Source organism: Nansenia antarctica (assembly GCF_963989245.1).
Source record: "Nansenia antarctica genome assembly, chromosome: 1".
Taxonomy (NCBI): domain Eukaryota; kingdom Metazoa; phylum Chordata; class Actinopteri; order Argentiniformes; family Microstomatidae; genus Nansenia; species Nansenia antarctica.
Window position 1 is genome coordinate 84,406,487 of NC_137674.1, and position 17,219 is coordinate 84,423,705.

At 44.9% G+C, this 17,219-nt stretch overlaps 1 protein-coding gene across 1 annotated transcript in view; it reads left to right on the forward strand.

Moving 5' to 3' along the window:
- frya (furry homolog a) overlaps nt 1-17,219 on the forward strand; it is a gene marked incomplete at its 5' end in the record, with an annotated part of 103,480 nt that overhangs the window by 76,567 nt on the left and 9,694 nt on the right. Inside the window, 7 exons of the mRNA XM_080531586.1 lie at nt 1,380-1,477; nt 1,836-2,006; nt 2,491-2,631; nt 3,794-3,973; nt 6,034-6,201; nt 7,309-7,383; nt 7,764-7,934. Coding sequence (XP_080387712.1) covers nt 1,380-1,477; nt 1,836-2,006; nt 2,491-2,631; nt 3,794-3,973; nt 6,034-6,201; nt 7,309-7,383; nt 7,764-7,934 — 1,004 coding nt within the window. The remainder of the gene's footprint in view (nt 1-1,379; nt 1,478-1,835; nt 2,007-2,490; nt 2,632-3,793; nt 3,974-6,033; nt 6,202-7,308; nt 7,384-7,763; nt 7,935-17,219) is intronic.

Below are 17,219 nucleotides of genomic sequence, written 5' to 3' on the forward strand. Positions count from 1 at the left end.
GGTGGGTTGGGTCCCTGGAGATCTTGGAGGCCTTCCCAAGACAGTGTGTGCCGCACAGCTCCTCCAGAGAGGGGAGGGGGGCGCCGGTGATCTTCTGGGCTGTTCTCACGACTCTCTGTAGTGCATTTCTCTCCGCGGTTGTGCAGCTGGAGAACCAGTTGCAGATGCCGTAGGTGAGGATGCTCTCCACTGCGCCGCGGTAGAAGGTCACCAGTATCTCCTGCTTGCTGTGTTCCTACCTGAGGACTCTCAGGATGTATAGCCGCTGTTGTGCCTTCTTGATGGTGGCTTTTGTGTTGTCCTTCCAGGTCAGGTCATCCTGCATGTGCACCCCCAGGAATCGGAGGGTTGAGACTCTCTCCACGCTCTCTCCGTCGATGAGCAGGGGCTGGATCTCAGACTTTTTCCTCCTGAAGTCTACGATGATTTCCTGGGTCTTTGACTTGTTCAGCAGCAGGTTGTTAACCTTGCACAGCTTGCTCAGTTGCTCTACCTCATCCCTGTACGCCGCCTCGTCCCCCCCCGAGATGCATCCCACCACGGTGGTGTCGTCTGCAAACTTTACGATGGAGTTGCTGGGGTGGACGGGGGTGAAGTCGTAGGTGTAGAGGTTGTAGAGGATGGGGCTTAGCACGCAGCCCTGGGGGGACCCAGTGCTGAGTCTGAGGGCTGTGGAGGTGTGGGGGCCCACCCGCACCCTCTGGGGGCGGTCGGTCAGGAAGTCCTTGATCCATGCACATATAGAGTGTGATAGACCCAGGTCTAGTAGTTTGGTCACTAGCCTGTCTGGAAGGATGGTGTTGAAGGCGGAGCTGAAGTCCACAAAGAGCAGTCTCGTGTAGCTGTTTCCCCTCTCCAGGTGGGATAGAGTGGCGTGGAGAGTCGTCGCGATGGCTTCCTCTGTGGACCTGTGGGCTCTGTAGGCGAACTGGTATGGATCCAGGTTGGGCGGGAGGCGTGTGAGTATGTGGGCCCGGACTAGTTTCTCGAAGCACTTCATGATGATTGGTGTGAGTGCCACCGGGCGGTAGTCGTTTAGGCAGCTCACCGTGCTTTTCTTCGGGACTGGGATGATAGTTGAGGTTTTCAGGCAGGGTGGGATGGTGGCCTGGGACAGATAGATAGATAGATAGAAAGATAGATAGGTAGATAGATAGACATTGCGTTGTTGAGGTATTTTGGCTTGACTAGCGAGTTTGTGTTGTGATGCTCAACAACGTTGAAACGTATAGTTCAGTGTTTCAAAAGAAAAGTCGGAACATTTTGATTGGTTGCCGACATGCGAACCAAATGATCAGACTGTCACAATTACGCATTTGGTTTTGACAAAGAAAAAAATAGGGAAGTTTGACCTTTGACCTTTTCCCTCTGTCTCACAGGCCTCCCTTTGAATGTGCTCTGTCTGCTCCCACACCTCGTCCAGAACTTTGACTGCCCGACCCAGTTCTGTAAAGAGGTTGCTGAGAAGATAGCTCAGGTTTGTCTCTTTGCCTGAAAATCGATAATCCATTTGATACCATGACACTATAAATATCATTTAAGAGGAGATTTGGTGAGGCTGCATTCTCATTTTCTGCATCCAGATTGTGGAATGCACTGCCAGTTTACATTAGGGATGCAACCTCAACAAATATGTTCACGTCAAGACTAAAAACCCATCTTTTTAATATTGCCTTTAAATTACTACATAATTAAATTATGATTATATAGTGATTAAGGCACTTTGAGCTGCAAAGTTTGTAGAAAAGTTATTATTATTATTATTATTATTATTATTACTATAAACAGTTACCTAAAACATCGTTTAACATCGTTTATTCTGTCTGAATGGCTAGGTGTGTCTGGAGGAGAAGAATGCGAAGTTGTCCAACCTTGCTCATGTGATGACCTTGTACAAGACACACTCCTACACGCGGGACTGCTTCTCCTGGGTCAACGTAGTTTGTTGCTATCTACACGAGGCCTTCTCTGACAACACTCTCAACATGGTCACTTACATGGCAGAGGTTTGTACAGATGTTGCTTAACCATAATGTGACACGTTCTAACGCTTTGGTCCTCATTTCGGGATCCGATCTACCGATCAGACTTTTCTTTCGAAAAATGTGAATACATTTCTGTGTTGTTGAAAATCAATGACACATCGCTAGTCAGCTAACACAGCTTGTTTTGTGAGCCTGCTAAAAATGTAAAGTAGTGTTCTAGTTAACTAGGTAGCAGTGGGGATTACTCACCCAATCCGTTGCGTTGTTGCAGTATTTTGGCTTGACGAGCGAGTTTGTGTTGTGATTCTCAACAACGTTGAAACGTAGTTCCGTGTTTCAGAAGAAAATTCTGAACATTTTGATCGGTTGCCGATATGAGGACCAAAGCATTAGAAGGTGTCACATATTCCTCTTAGTTTTCTTTCCTGATATAAATGTAACTCTATATATGGCTGCTACGCCAAACTATTTAACCCTTAACTCCCTATTTGTTACTCTTGGGCAGTTGTTGGAGAAGGGCCTTCCCAGCATGCAGCAGACCCTCCTGCAGATCATCTATAGCCTTCTGAGTCAGATGGACCTGAGTGGAATCCAGGCAAAGCCCTTCAACATGGATGTGCTCAAGACCATTGAGAAGTTCGTTCAGGTGAGATGAAAGTCAAAGCTACACAAACGGAAATATGGCCTGATAATGAAGCATTGTTCTTTTTTTTTTTATGACTGGTTCAATCGATTGATAGCATGAAACTTGAGTTGTGAATGAATTGCGAGCGTCGATGCTTTTCTACGATACGACTGATATCACAACCTGTATCAGGGTCTTGAAGGGTTGTCCCATTTCATAGAGGAAGATTTTCAACACTACTCCTTGTCTAATGATCACAAGGTTGGCAGATCGGCGGTTCGAGCCCCAGCTGGCCACATGTCGAAGTGTCCTTGGGCAAGACACTGAACCCCAAATTGCTCCCAATGAGCGGGCCAGTGCCTTGCATGGTAGCTTGCCGCCATTGGTGTGTGAATGTGTGTGTGAATGGGTGAATGAGAGGCCATTGTAAAGCGCTTTGGATAAAGTATAATATGACTAAACTACAATAAACATTTATTTATTTATTTCTCTGGTAATTAGAGCGACAAATTAATCATGTAGACTGCATGTTTATATCGTTTATTTCTGTGCCTCATAGAAAAGACTGTTGTATTTCCTGGTTACTCTTGTCTCAGAAAAAAAGGAAAACAAAGACTTGTGTCTGAGCAGTTAATGTGAAGGCACACCCAACATCACTCTATAAACATAAACAGTCTGCCCTTCTGGCTGCAGTCCCTCAGATTAGTTTCACACTCAATCCATTTTCCTTGGCTTCCCTGTTGAGCAGCTGTTTGTTAGCTGTCAGAACACACTTCTATACTTCTATATTTCTATACTCTATAACTCATTTGTTTGGAAAGTTGCACGTATGTTCTATCAAACATACTTGATGTTTGGGGTTGTGTGTGTGTGTGTGTGTGTGTGTGTGTGTGTGTGTGTGCGTGTGTGTGTGTGAGTGTGTGAGTGTGGGTGTGTGTGTGTGGGGGGGGGTTAATTGTTTGGGTGGGCATATGAATGTGTGCATATGAATGTGCATATGCTCTCTAGACGGTCCATATGAATGTGTGATATGCTCTCTCTCTCTCTAGACCGTCCATATGAATGTGTGATATGCTCTCTCTCTCTAGACCGTCCATATGAATGTGTGATATGCTCTCTCTCTCTCTCTCTCTCTCTCTCTCTCTCTCTCTCTCTCTCTCTCTCTCTCTCTCTCTCTCTCTAGACGGTCCATTGGAGGGAAGGTCTGAACATCCTGAAGTTGGTGGTCTCCCGCTCTGCCAGTCTGGTCCAGCCCTCCGCCCCCCACAGCGACCTCTCCCACCTGGACCTCAGCCGGGTGTGGGACCGCTCTATCAAGGCCCTGCCCGGGAAAACTCTGGACTTCCACTTCGACATCTCTGAGGTCAGACCCCATCTCAAACCTTTATTTATTCTCGAAAAGGACAATTGAGGTCACCCTCGTTTCCAATGTCGTCGGGACATCCAGATTATTCAACAGTTAAAAATAAACATTGATAAATCAAGAAGCAGTTTACACGGTAAACATAAGACATAATAAAATATAAATATATATATATATATATAAAATACAGAATAATCGCAAACTGTCGCAGGCCGATCAGCCATTACATTTCTAAAACTCCCAAAGGAGAAAGGTGCATTAATCTTCAGCGTGAGCATCTATGACGCTTCCACTCTCACTCCCCTTGCTCTGATATACTTCCTGTGTTACTCCCTGTGTGAAAGCCAAGACATGGAATGTCAGTTATTCGTTCTGTGAATGATTAATTCTGTTGTAAAAGTATATCTGAAAACCACATATCAGGATTTTTAAAATAGTTTTTTCCTGTTTTTCGTCCAGGGGGGTGTGGTTCTGAATGAGATTGTGATCAACTTTACATCATGTTCATGTTGTTTTGGAAAAGGAAACATTTATTTCCTTTCCTTTTCGTTACTAATGGCTATTTAGTTTAGGACAACCTTGTGAGATTAGCTTGAAAGCTAAGAAATGTAAACATAATTAGTCTTAGACTTTTTCGCAAGAGCTTGAAAGCAACGACGTGAAAGATCCAGGGTGGTGTATGTGTGGGAACTGAACAGGGAGCTGTTTGTGCGGCGCATGAATGGCAGGAAATGATGTCAGCCTTGCTGCCAGCCACCTTTTGTAAGTGAATCAGTGAGAGTTCAAACTGGGCTGGATAGGAAACAGCCAAAGCATTACTTGCTTAAGACATACAAACAGACCCTCTCGTTTTTTCGGAACAAAATACCATGGTATTTTTAGACTAGACGGGAGAGAGAGAGAGAGAGAGAGAGAGAGAGAGAGAGAGAGAGAGAGAGAGAGAGAGAGAGAGAGAGAGAGAGAGAGAGAGAGAGAGAGAGAGAGAGAGAGAGAGAGAGAGAGAGAGAGAGAGAGAGAGAGAGAGAGAGAGAGAGAGAGAGAGAGAGAGAGAGAGAGAGAGAGAGAGAGAGAGAGAGAGAGAGAGAGAGAGAGAGAGAGAGAGAGAGAGAGAGAGAGAGAGAGAGAGAGAGAGAGACAGAAGAATCCGTTATTTTTTTTAAATTGACTGCTGCCTGGTGGATTGAATAAGCTAAGCTTTGAGAATTCCCCCAATTCTTCTGCAAGTTCTCTTTCTAAAAGTCTTGGAACTGGACTGAAGGGGGGCTACGATCTGTGCCTGTTGCCATGGGACAGTGCTTACAAACGCTGGCAACATGCTGAAAAATTGATATGCCGCTAAACAATTCTCCTGGGTCTCCTGGAGGAGCTGTTGGCCGGTCAGAGACACGGAGGAGGGCAGAGGGGGAAATGGGAGCTGACAGAGAGACCTGGCGATGGATCTGCCACCGCTCACTCTGTTGAAAGCCTCCACTCTCTATCTGACTCACATCGGCTCGGTGTGTGTGTGTGTGTGTGTGTCGTGTGTGTGTGTGTGTCCTGTGTGTGTGTGTGTGTGTGTGTGTGTGTGTGGTATGTGTCCTGTGTGTGTGTGTGTGTGCCTGCCTGCCTGCCCGTCCTGTGTGTGTGTGTGTGTGTGTGTGTGTGTATCCTGTGTGTGTGCGTGTGTGTGTGTGTGTGTGTGTGTGTGTGTGTGTGTGCCTGCCTGCCTGCCTGTGTATGTGTGTGTGACGTGTGTGCCTGCCTGCGTGTGTGTGTGTGTGTGTGTGCTGTGTGTGTGTGTGTGTGTGTCTTGTTTGTGTGTCTGTGTGTCTGTGTGTCTGTGTGTGTGTGTGTGTGTGTGTGTGTGTGTGTGTGTGTGTGTGTGTGTGTGTGTGTGTGTTAGTGGTGTTAGCTTTAGTCAAATGTACACAGTAGCATCAGCGCACCTCGCATACAACCTCCCATTCACCTATGCTGGATATCTGCTTACTTATTGTCCCTAAACATGTGTGTGTGTGTGTGTCCTGTGTGTGTCCTGTGCCTGGCTGCCTGCCTACATGTGTGTGTTTCTCCCCTGGCAGACCCCAGTGATAGGCCGGAGGTATGACGACCTGCAGGGCTCCTCGGGGAGGGATGTGAAGCTGTCCAGGACCATAGCCGTGACCCGCTCCACCTCCTCCACCTCCTCAGGCTCCACCTCCAACACCGTGCTGGTCCCCGTCAGCTGGAAGAGACCCCAGTCCTCCCAGGTAGGCCTCCACCTCCCTCCACCTCCCTCCTCCACCCTCCTCCACCCTCCTCCTCCACCTCCCTCCACCTTCCTCCTCCTCCCTCCACCTTCCTCCTCCTCCCTCCTCCACCCTCCTCCTCCACCTCCCTCCACCTCCCTCCTCCACCCTCCTCCTCCACCTCCCTCCACCGTCCTCCTCCTCCCTCCACCTTCCTCCTCCTCCCTCCTCCACCCTCCTCCTCCACCTCCCTCCACCTCCCTCCTCCACCCTCCTCCTCCACCTTCCTCCTCCCTCCACCTTCCTCCTCCCTCCTCCACCCTCCTCCTCCACCTCCCTCCACCTTCCTCCTCCTCCCTCCACCTTCCTCCTCCCTCCTCCTCCACCTCCCTCCTCCACCCTCCTCCTCCACCTCCCTCCACCTCCCTCCTCCACCCTCCTCCTCCACCTCCCTCCACCTTCCTCCTCCTCCCTCCTCCACCCTCCTCCTCCACCTCCCTCCACCGTCCTCCTCCTCCCTCCACCTCCCTCCACCTCCCTCCTCCACCCTCCTCCTCCACCTCCCTCCACCTCCCTCCACCTTCCTCCTCCTTCCTCTGTGTGATGGTGGTGGACAGTAGGCCAGTGTTTAACACTAGAACAGCCGTGTCTAGTTTACCTACTATAAGAGCCGCTTCGGGGGTCAAATGACCATAGTCTTTACAATGGGAAGCTGCTATTTACACACAAAGATCACTAGTTTGTGCTGCCTCTTGTAAATTATCCTGCCTCCTACAAAGAAAAACAAAACAAAAACAAAAACACAGGAAAATAGCTTTATACTAGCTTTTTCAGGACCCTCCTTTCATGACTTTTCATAGATAGGTGCGTTCTACCACCCAGTATCCTTACATTTTCAAAATCACATCAGGATAAGCTAGTATAAAGCTATTTTGCCGTTTTTCTGTGTAGGAAGCAGGCTAATTTACAAGTGGCCAACTAGTGGTCGTTGTGTGTAAAGAGCAGCTTAGCATTGTAAAGACTATGGTCATTTGACGGCTCTAATAGTAGGTAAACAAGGCACGGCTGTTCTAGTGTTAACTGTAGGCCTGGTATACGTTTGACACATTTCCTCTTTTCCCTCTGCAGAAGAGAACGAGGGAGAAGCTGGTGAACGTGTTGTCTCTGTGTGGACAAGAAGTCGGACTCACAAAAAACCCTTCGGTGAGAGAGAGGATCCACTCACCAGTGAATAACTGTGTGCCGAAGTCTTTTGACTCTCTTACTCAAGAATGAGACACACTTATATATACATGCGAATGTGCATAGGTTATCTTTTTATAGCCTGTGTCTGCTCACTGTTTCTGTTGCTTTTTTATGTATGTTTTGTATGTTGTATGTTTTGTATTTTGTATTTTGTGCTCCTTTTCTTGGCCAGGGTTCATTTGAAAAAGAGGCTACTGTCTCAATATGACTATCCTGGTTAAATAAAGGATTAATATTAATATTGAAAATATGAAATATCGAAATCGACATTTCCAGACAGGGATAAAAACACTGTCTTCATTCCTGGTCAACTGTCAACTGTCTTCGTTCTTTGACAGGTGATCTTCTCCAGTTGTGGGGAGCTGGACCTCCTGGAGCTGCAGCCTAGTCTAGTGTCGTCTGAAGAGGGCGCCAGAGAGCCAGACAACACGGACGACACCACCTCAGAGCAGCAGTTCAGAGTCTTCAGAGACTTTGACTTCCTGGACGTGGAGCTGGAGGACGGAGAGGTGAGCAGCTAGGCAGGACACAGGAGCTTACCTTAACACTAGAACAGCCGTGCCTATTTCACCCCAGCCGCCTCGGGGGGTCAAATGACCCTAGTCTTTAGAATTGGAAGCTGCTACTTACACACAGCGACCGCTAGTTGGCGCATCTTGTAAATTAGCCTCCCTCCTACACAGAAAAACTGCAAAATAGCTTTATACTAGCTTATCCTGATGTGTAAGGATACTGGGTGGTAGAATGCACATATCTAGGAAACGTCATGAAAGGAGGGTCCTGAAATTTGATCAAGTGCAAAGGTATACATTTGTTTTACTCACATGGTCAAATGACCCCACCCATGGCTGTTCTAGTGTCAAATGACCCCACCCATGGCTGTTCTAGTGTCAAATGACCCCACCCATGGCTGTTCTAGTGTTAATAAAACAGTAGTATCACAATGGGTAGACAGACATCTATCACTTGGTTTGATTCTCTCACTAACAGGGATTTAATGGAGTTGTAATGTGTTGGCCCTTGTTTATGCTTGTCTACATGTGCAGTATACAGTAGTAGTTTTCCATGTGGAGCCATAACTGTGTGATCGTGGATAAAAACACATGAGATATTATTGGTTGTCTCAGCATATTGATGAAATGGGTTCATCCCTATGTTCCCACAGCCCAATGTTCCCACATTTCTAATATTTCATAGGGTTAGGGTTAAGGTAGATGGATTGGTCAACCCAATGAGGAGAAAAGAGGCTTCAGACAGGCTGACACACATACTTTTCTCTGTTATATACGTAGTTAGATTACTTACAAATGTGGGACCATTGGGCTGTGGGACCATCGGGCTGTGGGACCATAGACACACTCCCAATGAAATCAGTGTGCTGAGGCCTCTCTCAAATGTGTGTCCTAACTGATTTCTGTGACACGTGTAGTGTCTGTCATTTTGTACTCTGTGTAATGCGGTTTCCTTTTTTCTGTTTTTGTCTGTGCCATCTATAGGAGCTACAAGTAAGTTCAGCTATGTTGTAAATGCTAATACTGTGTTCAATAGTAGAGTGCAGTGTGTTGTAGCAGAGATGTGTGCGCAATGATTTGTTAATGTTAATAGACATGTGTGATAGCACTGTGCATGGTCATACACTGATACTGATGCATCTTTGACTCAGGGATTTATTTCCTTGTTGCTAGAGAGTATAGAGAGTATATGGAATTCGATTTTTGACTACAGAATTAATAGTTACAAGCAAGCAATGTGCATGGCAGCACAAGACTCCTTAACACTAGAACAGCCGTGCCTATTTTACCTACTATAAGAGCCGCCTCTGGGGTCAAATGACCATAGTCTTTACATTGGGAAGCTGCTACTTACACACAAAGACCACTAGTTGGCACGTCTTGAAAATTAGCCTGCCTCCTACAAAGAAAAACTGCAACATCGCTTTATACTAGCTTATCCTGATGTGGTTTAGAAAATGTAAGGATACTGGGTGGTAGAACGCACATATCTAGGAAAAGTTATGAAAAGAGGGTCCTGAAATGTGATCAAGTGCAAATATATAAAAATGTTTTACTCATGGTCCACCCACGGCTGTTCTAGTGTTAACCAGTGTTACTTTATGCTTTATTGTGTTTTGAGCTTTAGTCAAATGTACACGGTAGCATCAGCACACCTCACATAAATGGTAAATGGACTGACTTACTGTATATAGCGCCTTATTCCAAAGCGTTTCATTCACCCATTCACACACCAATGCCGGCAAGCTACCATGCAAGGCGCCGGCCCGCTCACTGGGAGCAATTTGGGGTTCAGTGTCTTGCCCAAAGACACTTCGACATGTGGCCAGCCGGGGCTCGAACCGCCGATCTGCCAACCTTGCGATCATTAGACGGCGGCTCTTTTTTTCTTTTTTATCTTTTATTATAAAAATATTCTTTTAAATACAATCATAGCTATACATATTCATACATGTTAATTGTATAGCCTTCATTGTATTCTAATTCAAATAAAATAAATTAAAAAACCAATAAATAAAACAAAGCCATTTTGGTATGAGATAAATTCATCTATTATTCAGTCAGTCTTTCATAACCAAAATAACCCTTTAACATAAATCAATAACAAATGAATGCAACAATAAATACAAAAACCATCTTCAAAAATCGAAATCAAACTCCAACCCTCCATCCACCCCCACCCTTATAAACCCACAATCCCCAATAAACAACTTCTCAAAATCTTTTTTTGTCCCACATTCTTCCTGACCAATCCCTCAAAGACTTTCCACACCGTTATCCACTTTCCCTCAAATCTTGCTAAATTTCTCCTCAAATAAATTGCATACCTAGCCTGTGATAATACATAATTTAAACACCATATATTCACTCCCCTCCTCTTTCCCTCCACCCCAAAAACCACCATCCTCCTCCACTCCTGCATCCCCACCACCTCCACCCCCCAGTGCTTCTTCACTAGTCCTTTCAACCTTTCTTCAAATCCCTTAATTTCTCTACATTCAAAAAGCATATGCATTAAGTTCTCATCCTGTATCCCACACACATCACACTCCCTCGAAACTGTTCTGTCTACCTGATGCAACACCACCTTAGTATAAACCCTGTTATGCCTGAGCATAAAATCAAAATGTGTACATTCTAAACTATTATATTTTAAAAAAATAAATTCCTCCATATGTTCTTCACCTCCAATCCTGGGAACACCTGCCTCCACACCTTCTCTGCCGCAGGCTCCTTCACTCTGCTCTCCAACAGTGCCCAGTAGCACTCCTTCACCTTAACAGCTGAGAAGTCCCGCACTGTTTCCCCTTTCCCTAGTCTTAACCTAGGTAACTCTGTTTGCTCCTTCCCTCTTAACTCCCTATCTAAACTCCTCACCCACTCCCCTGGTATACTCTGCTTTATTTTATTATACATGCTCACTATTTCTCCCCTTCTCATCTCCTCATCTGTTTCCCTAACAACTTCTATAATTGCCTGCTCTGATAGGAACCCTGGCACTACCTCATACCTAAAATCCCTTACTCTAATCAGTCCTGCCCTCCAAAAACTCCTAGACTCTAACATCTTCCCCTCTCTTCTTATTACCGGGTTCAATAAAACTGGAACATTTAGTATCTCCCCTCTCTTCTCACACTCATATCCTACCCCAGGCAAAAAACTACCCCAGGCTTTAAACACCTCTTTATAGAATTCCGGCACCCTATCATACATCCGTGCTTTAAAGCACATCAACAACCCATAATCCCCACACCCCCCACATCTATGTACCCATTCCCTAAAGTATCCTTTCCATCCATGTCCTTCCTCCCCATACAAAAACCTTTTGACTGTTCTGACTCTCATTGCCCTCATCTTTACCTCCAAATCTACCAGTTTCAACCCTCCTTTATCATAATCTGCTACTAGTACATCATACGCTATTTTAACCCCCTGTCTTCTCCACAAAAAATCTGACACTAACATCCTGGTTTCTTTTAGAACCCACTCTGGTACATTCAATACACCTTATACATAAACATATTTTGACATTAACAGTGCATTACAAATTTCAACTTTTCCCTTCAGTTTCATGTTCCTTTGCTTCCAATAATTCAATGTTGTTCTTATTTTATTCAAAACCCCTGTCCATGTGTAATCAACAGCCTCCCTGTCATCCTCTCCAAGATATATCCCCAACACTTTTATCATCCCCTTTACAATTTTCAAATCAAAAACACAATTGTCTGTATTCACTCCCCCTATACACAACATTTGAATGAATGAATGAATGGACTTTATTGTCATTGCTACAGTACAGGTACCAAACAACGAAATTTAGGAATACAAACTTCAGACTTGTCAACATTCACTTTTGCACCAGAAGCCTTTCCATATATGTTTACACACCCCATTATTTTGTTCACACTATTTACATCCCTGACAGTACATGTCGTGTCATCTGCATATTGATGGATTATGCTAACTCCTCCCCCCGGCATATTTATTCCCTTAATTTCTTTCTCCTGCTTAATATAAGCTGCCAATGGCTCCACAGATATGCTATAGCAATGCTGACAGTGGACACCCTTGTCTTATTGATCTACCCAAAAGGAAGGAGTCAGTCAATAATCCATCTATCTTTACTTTACTTCTAGCATTCTTATATAATAATTCAATCCAATCCCTCATAACAGTCCCAATCCCAAAATGTTCCATTGTTTTCAATAAAAAAACATGTTCCACCCTGTCAAAAGCCTTATTTAAATCCAAAGATAACAATAAACCCCCTTCCTCCCTCATGTCCTTCACAACATCCCTTAATGTGCACATATTCTCTGCCACATCCCTCCCTGGGACTCCATAGGCCTGGGTAGGTGCAATCATGTTTTTCATTACTTTAATCAATCTATTAGCTAATACTTTTGCTATGGTTTTATAATCACAATTAAGTAATGATAATGCTCTATAATTCTGTAATTTGTTCCTGTCCCCTTTACCCTTATACAATAAAGTGAGCACCCCCAAGCCCATAGAGTCCGGAACCACCCTTTTATTCCCCATACACGTATACACTCTGCACAATATAGGGGCCAGGATATCAACAAATGCTTTATAAAATTCAGCCGTCAACCCATCCGAACCCGGACTCTTATTTGGGTTTAACCCCATGATGGCTGTCTTAACCTCCTCCACCCTTAGATCTGCGTCACACATTTTCCCTTCTTCTTCTGTCACCCTAGCTTCCACTGCTTCTAATACTTTATTCATACATTCCTCATTCACACCCCCAGATGTATATAGGTCTGTATAAAATGACTGCACAGTATCCATTATTCCCACTAAGTCTGTTATTATTTCACCTTTATCATTCTCTAATTCCTTAATTTTCCCTTTCTCTTTCTGTCTCTTCTCTAAACCTAAAAAGAATGCTGTACTCCTTTCTCCCTCAACCACATACCTTGCTCTACTCCTTACTAAAGCACCTTCACACTTTCTCTTCTCTAACTCCCTCAAATCTTCCCTCACCCTCAAATACTCTGTTAAATCATACCCTGGAATATTATCAACTCTCTCCTGTTCTATTACTAACCTTTTCTGCAAATCCCTTTCCTCCCTCACCCTCTCTTTCCCTCTCCGTTTTGCAAATGCTATTATTATAGCTTTTAATTTATCCTTCATCCCTTCCCACCACACACACACATCACTCTCATACATCTGGTCTTCCATAGCAACACTCACACACTCTCTTACTATCACCCCAAAACGTATATCTTTAAGTAAACTTGCATTAAAGCACCATGTCCCTCCTCTTCCCCCTACGTTCCCCGCACCTAGCTGGAAGGACTGAGCATCGTGGTCACTAAAGGCCATAAACCGATACTCAACCTTTCCAACCAGGTGCCTCACCTCCCTCTTCACTAAACACAAATCGATCCTTGATTGTCTCAAAACCCCCATCACCATTTGTCTCCTTGAAAAAACCTGTGCATCAGGGTGCCCCTCCCTCCATATATCCACCATTCCTCTTGTGCGCATCATTTCTAACAATACTGGGCGTGACGGATCATTCCTAAATTTCACCCCCCTTGCTACATCTAACCTATCCACCACCACATTATAATCCCCAACCATAATACAATTCCCAACACATTTCTCTTTCAAAGATTCAAAAAAAACTTTTCTATATTTGTCCACATTTGGTGCATCTATACAATACAGTGCATACTCAATCCCTTGATATTCAAACCCCACTCCCACCACTCTTCCCTCATTGTCATTCATTATGTTCCTTACATTGTTCACCACCCCATTCTTTACCTTAATAGCCACACCACAAGCATACACTGTTCCATTGCTCACATAAACTTGTCCATTCCACCTCCTTCTTACCTCCTCCATTATGTCCTCTGTCCAATGCGTCTCTTGGAGGCATATCATTTCCTCCCTGTATGCTGCCAACACAAGCTCCATCTTCTTCCTATCTCTGAGTCCATTTGTGTTGACAGCAACAACCCTGACCATAGTCAAGACACACAAAAAAAGGAACATATGCACCGCCATGTCATTTGCCTACCCTGGTCTTCTTCCCTCGTGTTTTTGCACCCCTTCCTGATCTTGTCCTCACCCTCTGTACATCCGCATATAGTCCTTCATCGGAACCTTTTCTTTTCCCCACGCCCTCTGTTGAAGGCCCTGCCTCATCCATTTCTCCATCCCTTACTGCGTTATTGAGGCTGGCTCCAATCTCCTCTCTCTCTTTACTCTCCACTTCCACCGGACCAGGCCCCTCCGCTCCTCCCTCCACTTCCGGCTCCAACTGGGTCTCCTCCACCACCTCAGCTTGTCCTCCTCCCTCCGTTACGTCTTCATGGCTCCTTTCCCCACCTTCTCCTTGTGTCTCCACCTCTTCCTCCTCCACCACCTCCTCCTCTCCCTCCATCTCCTCTTCTTCGTCCCCCTCCACCTCCACCTCCTCCACCTCCACCTCCACCACCTCCTCCTCCTCCTCCTTCTCCTTCTTCTCCTCCTCCTCCTCCTCCTCCTCATCACTGCTCACTCTCTCTCCTCCATCATATCTCCTTCCAATGCATTCACGTGCATAATGTCCTCGTTTGTTGCATTTAAAGCACACAAACTCCGGGCATTCTCGTATTACATGTCCTGGCTTAATGCACAGCCTACACACCCTTACTTGCTTATCGTGAATCACCCTAAAGTGATCCACTCCAACCAGGGTCTCAAACTTAGTAGAGTACGGCAAAGACCTCACCTCTTCTGTGAACTTCACCTTCATGTATCGGGTCCCGTCTGCTATGTCCGTTCCCGGCCACGTCCTTCTCTTGATCGGTGACACCGCTCTCACCACCCACGACTCCAGCCTGTACCTGATCACGTCGTCCTTCAAATAAACCGGGAGATTCAAAAATGAGACCACCATCTCATCCACTGCCAAGTCCTTTCCCATTATTCTCACGTCTTTGATCATGAATCCGTCCGTGAGCTTGTCCTTCCCTCTCCTCGATGCCAGCGTGATCTCGTATTTTCTGTCTCCTTTCGACCGACAGCCCTCCACATTTCCACACACCTCCTTTATTCCTCTCAGCATTTCCATCATCGTGATGTTACTTCCATGCTCCAGTCCCACCTCCACCGTCAGGCTCGCGTCGTACCGTTTATCCGTGTTGCTTTCATCGTGGTCCATTCCGTTCGCTGTGTTTGTTGCCATGTCGTCCGTCCTTAGAAGCCCCCGATCAGCACAAAGCTGTCGGGGTACTCAAAACCAAAACTCACTTAAATGTAGATGTTATACAGTTCGATTGTTTTGCCAAACTTGCTTGCAAACTTTCTCAGACCAAACACAAGTTTGTCTGTTCACCTTCCGCTCATGCGCATAGACGGCGGCTCTACCTCCTGTGCCACAGCCGCCCCCATACAGCCTTCCATTCACTTATGCTGGATATCTGCTTACCTATTGTCCCTAAACAATAGTATAAACCTTAATACTTGATCACTGTTATTTCAGTAAGTAAACTTACTGATCACAGTCATTTCACTAATCAATTCAAGTTAACATTAGGGGCTCTCCACTGTATATTTTTTAATGCAATCAGATTCTGCAATACCAGTCGTTGTGTGTTTAGTGAAATATCAACACCAGACATACTGTACATATCACACAATTGATCATGTGACATTGGAGCACTTTGAGCTGCAACGCTTGCAGGAAAAGCGCTATACAAATAAAAAGTTATTATTATTATTATTATTGCCACATACCTTGTACCTTTACTTGTCCAATATTGTTCTCTGTCATAAAGGAGCTGTGATTCTAACTTCTCACATGGGGTATTAGCGCCATCCAGTGGCACAATGAAGACACTCGTTTCTGGTTTCAAATGTCCCAATTGTCATATTTGTGTAACTGTGTATTGTGCACGGATATGCAGCTAACTTGTATCTTCACTGCTTGTCAGGTCTTAATCAGTGTGTATTGCTCCTCAGTGTGGTAAACAGTCAACTGCCTTAGGCCGTGTTCACACTTGCGGCCTTCAGCGCCTTTTTACATACAACCCTATGGGAAAAGGAAAAAAACGGCCGCCTTTTAAAAACCGTGAGAAAAGCGCAGCTGCCGCCGCCTTTTTCAGTTGAATTTATTTAACTTTTCAGAAAGGCGCTGTGTGATGTCAAGCGCCTTTCTGACAGCTGACCAATCTGTTGTCCTGATTTTTTTTGGGCCAACTTTGGTCAACAAAATGGCCAAACCTTAAGTGTCCATGCTTCATGCCCACAGGGCAGTAATGGTGTCAGCCATCTTGCACATCAAACAAACAAGTTGACCAATGAAAACCAGGAATAAGAAGACAGACAGTTAACCATAACCATAGCATTATGAATCTAAGTACTTACTGGTTATGCACACACACATTTTGTCAATGCCACTACCCACACACACATGGTAGTAAAACCTCAAAAGCAAAGTTGGGGGATTCTTAGATGCTACAACTTCTGTCAACATTAGTGTATTTTTTAATGCTTCCTGTTGCGATGTGATTGGCTGAGCAAACAATGTTTTCCTGTTGATGAAATGTACCTCAGCAGTCAATCAATAACATGACTGTTCCCACAGGTTATAAACACTTTTCTGCCCATCCGTTGAACTCCTTATGAGGCGTCATCTCACCCTATCAGAGATGAGGAGTGTATCATGCATCCTAAAACATGTGTCAAAACCTTCACAAAAATGTGTTTCGGTACTTGTGTAGGCTCTGCAAACACCAGCGAAAGAAAGGTTTTGAATGCTTTAAATTAGTTGCAGCTCAGTTGCCACCAATGTTGGGGTTTTGCAACACTTTCTTTTTAACAGTGTAGAACACACAATAAGGGAATGCATACTGAAACCTTCCTAATTGCACCAATGTTAAATATTAAACCCATCACCACGGGAACTCAGTCCATCACCACAGTGATCAGTTGAACTGGAGCCTCGGTAGAATGTGGAAATTGTCCGACATCTCCTGAAAAGTCACCTTAAATCAGTGGTGTGCAGTCAGGTGAGGCAGGGTAGGCAGTGCCTCACCCAGGCATTTAAGAAAGCAAAAGAATATCAGTCTTTTAAAAATATTTTTTTTTATTTTTCTCATTATTCTTAACTTTAATGTGTAAAAATGTTGTTAAAATTAAATGATGTAAAATGTGTTGTTTTAAAAACATAATGCATGCCCTGGCACCAGGAGAGTTTGCTCCCAAAGCTAGCTGATTGCTGGCGAGAGGCTGAGGCAGACTGTGCTTGTGCCTCTATGT